Genomic DNA, 5,011 nt, shown 5'->3' with positions numbered 1-5,011 from the left:
ATGTATGAATGTGTATATGTATGTATGTATGTATGTATGTATATTTATATTCTTTTCGGTAGAGTTACTACTTACATATCTTATAATGATTTTAGAACTACCAACTTTGCTAGTTGCAAAATCAGTGGCTGAATGTCGCTTATTTTTCTATATATAGCGAGTTGGGGCGAACGACTGCTATCTTTAGCAGACAGGTGACCAGCACTGAGGAAGGGAAAACACCGTGAAACCAGGCTGGCCTCTTGTTCCTCTCAAAAAGGAGTTCGCTCTCCTGCTCACAGTAAATCGGACACAGGTTGTGTTGTTAACCAGCTGGAGGAAATGTTCTCCTGGGGTTATAAAAGAGTAGTAACATTATACGAAACAGCCATGCTGAAGAGACAATAAACATTACTTTTCAGTAGAGAGAACAACGTGAAATGAAGAGTTTTGCTCAAGAACACAATGCACCACCCCGGGAATCGAAACTGCGGGAATCGAAACCGCGATCTTACTATTGAGTGTAACATTCTAACCACTAGGCCACGCACCTTCAAACACATACGTACACACACACACAAACAGGTATGTGTATGTATGCATGTATGTATGTATGTATAATTCTTAATTCATCTCTTGTGTCTTCTGAGTAATTTCTACATATCAAATGTAATCTATTATTTAAATTATAGCGCTGTTATCCATTGTTTTAATAATTGCAATACTTCAATTCAAAATAATAATGAGTAAAAAAGAGATGAAGGTTATATGGTAGATAGTAAAAAAAACAAAAAGAATATTTTATTTTAATGTCGATGATAGTATATTTGAAAGTGAAAGTTTACAATAAATCGTTATTGATTCACAAGGATATTGTATGCAATTAAAGAAAAAGATAAACAACTGAAACGCAAATATTTGGTGTTGAATTTAGTTAGTCAAACAGTTAAAACGATTATGTTCTTAGCTTTAGCTTTCTTCCAGAACATTCCTTTTATATCAGAAATAAATGAGATGATAAAGGGAAAGTTGAAATAAAATCAAATCAAAAATGAATAAAATGAGACAAAAGTTGATAGCGAGGATATGAAAGGCAAAACAGACCTCATTAAAACTAATGAAAGTCTCAGCTATATTCTATAATGAAGTTAATTCGCTGCTCTACTGTCATGGTCAATCATATAACGCAGTTGTGTTATCATAAGTTATAAAATAATTCAATTTGTTACTATAGCAATTCAACTGTCAGAATTATTATTAACTTCAGCAACGCGTGAAATATTTTGCTCGCTGATCATTGGTTCTAACTAAAAGAGATACGACTTTATAATAATGGTTTCAAATTTTAGTATAAGGCCATCAATTTTAGTGGAGGAGGTAACTCGGCTACACCGGCCTCAGTGCTCAAATGATGGAAGGCAAGGTTAACCTCGGCGGAAATAATTCTCTCCCTTATAGGCATAAACCCTGAAATTTGGGATATGGTCCAGGACATCGGCCCCAGTGCTCAACTGGTACTTATTTTATCGACCCCGAAAGGATGAAAGGCAAAGTCAACCTCAGCGAAATTTGAACTCAGAACGTAAAGTTGGAAGAAATGCCGCTAAGCATTTTGTCCGATGAGGTAATTATTCTGCCAAGCTCGCCGCTTTCAATAATAATAATAATCGTTTCTATTAATAGGCACAAGGTATGGAAATTTGGGGGTGCGAGTAAGTCGATTACATCGACCCTAGTGCTGAGCTGGTATATATTTCATCGACCCCAAAAAGGATGAAAGGCAAAGTCGACCGCGACGACATTTGAAAACAAAACGTAAAGACGGATGAACTGACGCTAAGCATTTTGTCCGGCGTGATAGGAATACCGCCAGCTCACCATCTTTCCAATAATAAAAGTTTCTACTTATACTGTGTTGCATAGAAACGCCGTTTCAATAATTACATAGTTATTGAAACAAGTCAAACGAACGAAAGAATATTCTCGATGTTTATCTTTCCCAGTCATTTACCACCAAACCTACGAGTTAAATAATAATGAATAACTGATTTGCTAATGATTACTCTCCACAAAACAATCCCGAGATTTGTCTTTAGATGGGATACTAATGCCACACCTATAGTGTATTTATCAGATAAATCTATCCCGTCAACATGGTCGGTATGAACCCAGACGGAGGTTAGCTATAAATCATTAAATTTACCTCAGACTGTAATTTAATCTCATTTGAATCAAAAGCATTTATCTTTGTTGGAATCTAATTACTATGAAGATAAAAGCTCTCGTCTGTATGTCAGAGTTCCGCCATCTTGAGATGGTCATACTGATTGATGATGACAACTTCAGTGTTTCTATTAATATTTGATGCTTACTTTTTTTTTATGATCAGTGTTCGATATGCATAGATGATTAGAGCTCGAGGGGAAAAATTACAACTTCAACTTATGTATGTTAGTAGCTGTCATTTGGCTGTTGTTTATCTTTTTGTTGTTTTTGTCGCTATTATAACAGCTTTTGTTGTTAATCTTTTGTGGTGGACGATTTTTCTTTCCCTGAATATTTTAATTCTAAATTGGAAAATTTGGAAATATATAAAATATAATATCGAAATATACACACGTTAAATCATTGTCTCTGTGATTACATGTTTCCGTCTACCATACTTTCTTTCTTCTTTATCTTTCTGCTTTCTAACGATATTGTAATTCATCGTTACCTCACCGGATAAAATGCTTAGCGGCATCTCTTCCGTCTTTACGTTCTGAGTTCAAATTATGCAGAGGTCGACTTTTTCTTTTACTGCAAAACGTGCGGCAGGGCTGTGTGGTTAAGAAGCTTACTTTGCAACCACGTGATTTCAGGTTCAGTCCCACTGCATGGCACCTTGAGCAAGTGTCTTCAACTATAGTCCCGGGCCGACCAATGCGCTTTGAGTGAATTTAATAGACGGAGACTGTACGGCAAAAGAAACTTGTGCTTGTAGTAGAACGGATTATTTTGCTGCAGATGTTGTCTTTTAACTGTTCTTGTTTCAGTCAGTGGTCTGTGACCATACTGTGTCTGTCCTAATTAAATACGTAATGATAACGAGGTAATCTTTGAATAATAGTTTCAAAAGTCATCTAAATTAAATTAAATTGCATATGGCTGTGTGATAAACTGCTTGCTTCCCAATCACAGGATTGCGGATTCAATTCAACTGTGTGGTACCTTGGGCTTCTACAATATCCTCTACAATATCCTGAAAGTAAATGGTTCAAGGGAGCTAACATTAATTTTGCACAAACTTATGACGAACTGTATTGAGGTAAATATTCTCACTGGTTGTGGTAAACGTGACACAGTCTTCGCTCTTCGTATACCAGTTATACCATCTAATGTCCAATTCAAATTTAAGCCCTTACAGTTTCCTATCCCACTTTCTTTTGCCATGAGCATTACTAAAAGTCAGGGCCAAACACTAAAAGTTACTGGATTGCAACTTGAAGAACAAGCAGAAGTTCATATATGAAATCCATCTTTTTTCTACACAATTATTACATATTTTTCTCTTATATTATAAAACACACATACAGGACGAGTAAACCTAAATCTGACTGACAGGACACAGCATTTGTAATTTCATTTGCATTTGTAATTTCATTTCCCTATCGGTAAGCTCAATGCTTCAATAAAGTCTTCTGTATTATGGCATCATGTGAAAACACTCCAACTTTTGACAAAAATGAGATCGAGACTTTTAAGACATCAATCAGCTGAACTATTTGCAGAGCAGCCTCTGAAACTCGGTGAAAGGAAAGTTCCAATTGATGAAGAACAGTTTCTTACACTCAGTCCAATATGTAGTTCAACTGATTCCGTCGACGATTTGGTGGATGAAGTATTCCTTAATCTTCTTCGTAATTACAACACTACAGATTGGATATGTGAGCGAGCTATCCTGGCTCCAAAATCTGTTTCTGTACATAGCATTAATAATATCCTAGTGAATAAAAGTCCGGGAGAAATATTCACTTATAAATCAATTGATAGTGTTGTTGATGATCAGGATATTGTTAACTACCCCATCAAATTTTTTAACTCACTACAACTATCAGGTACAGCTCTTCATTGTCTTCAGCTGAAAAAATGGACTCCAATTATGCTATTGCGTAATTTGTCTCAACCAAAGTTATGCAATGGTGCAAGATTAATTGTGCACAAACTTTTGAGGAGCAGCATTGAGGCAGTTATTCTCACTGGTTGTGGTAAATGTGAGACCGTCTTCATTCCTCGCATACCAGTTATACCACCTAATGTCCCATTCCAATTTGAACGGTTACAGTTTCCTATCCGGTTTCTTTTGTCATGAGCATTAATAAAAGTCAGGGAAAAACACTAAAAGTTGGTGGATTGCAACTTGAACAACCATGCTTTTCACATGGTCAACTTTATGTAGGGCATTATGTGTGGAAACAAAAGCAAATCTTTTTGCTTATGCCCCCCCCCCCACCGAAATAAAACAAAAAACACTGTTTATATAGAAATATTCATTCTTAATGCAACATGAATACTTCAATAACTTAACTTAACATTACTATCATTACATTCAAGATTGAGTAAATTACCTATTTAAATGAACTGTATTATATAATTGCCATTGCTGTATTGATAAGTAAAATAATACATGCAATTCATTTATTACTATAATATAATAAATAAACAGAAGTTCATGAATGAAAATGCTCTTTTTCTACTTCAATTATTACATGTTTTTTTCTATTATAAATATATTATATAATTGCCACTACTGTATTGATAAATAAAATAACACATGCAACTCGCCTATTATTGTCATATAATAAACAAACAGAAGTTCATGTATGAAATTGATCTTCTTTCTACTTCAATTATTATGTATTTCTCTCTTATAAAAATACACACATACAGGAGGTGTAAACTATATATATAACAATACTTTGAATGTGGCCCCCGAAAAACAGTAAAAGTAATTACCCGATCAATGACGGGTATTACTGCTAATACATATATA

The 5,011-nt window shown here is 34.8% G+C and overlaps 1 protein-coding gene across 1 annotated transcript; it reads left to right on the top strand.

Annotated features, from left to right (window-relative positions):
• The first annotated feature begins 3,703 nt into the window (after positions 1-3,703).
• On the top strand, positions 3,704-4,330 carry LOC106884439 (uncharacterized). The gene has a single exon (XM_014935826.1). The coding sequence runs from the start codon at positions 3,704-3,706 to the stop codon at positions 4,328-4,330; it is 627 nt and encodes a 208-aa protein (XP_014791312.1).
• Positions 4,331-5,011: the final 681 nt, after the last annotated feature.

The sequence above is a fragment of the Octopus bimaculoides genome, chromosome 1, assembly GCF_001194135.2.
Source record: "Octopus bimaculoides isolate UCB-OBI-ISO-001 chromosome 1, ASM119413v2, whole genome shotgun sequence".
In the NCBI taxonomy this organism is placed as follows: Eukaryota; Metazoa; Mollusca; class Cephalopoda; order Octopoda; family Octopodidae; genus Octopus; species Octopus bimaculoides.
The sequence above is the reverse complement of the archived record's forward strand: the minus strand, read 5'-3'. Positions and strand labels throughout refer to the sequence as shown.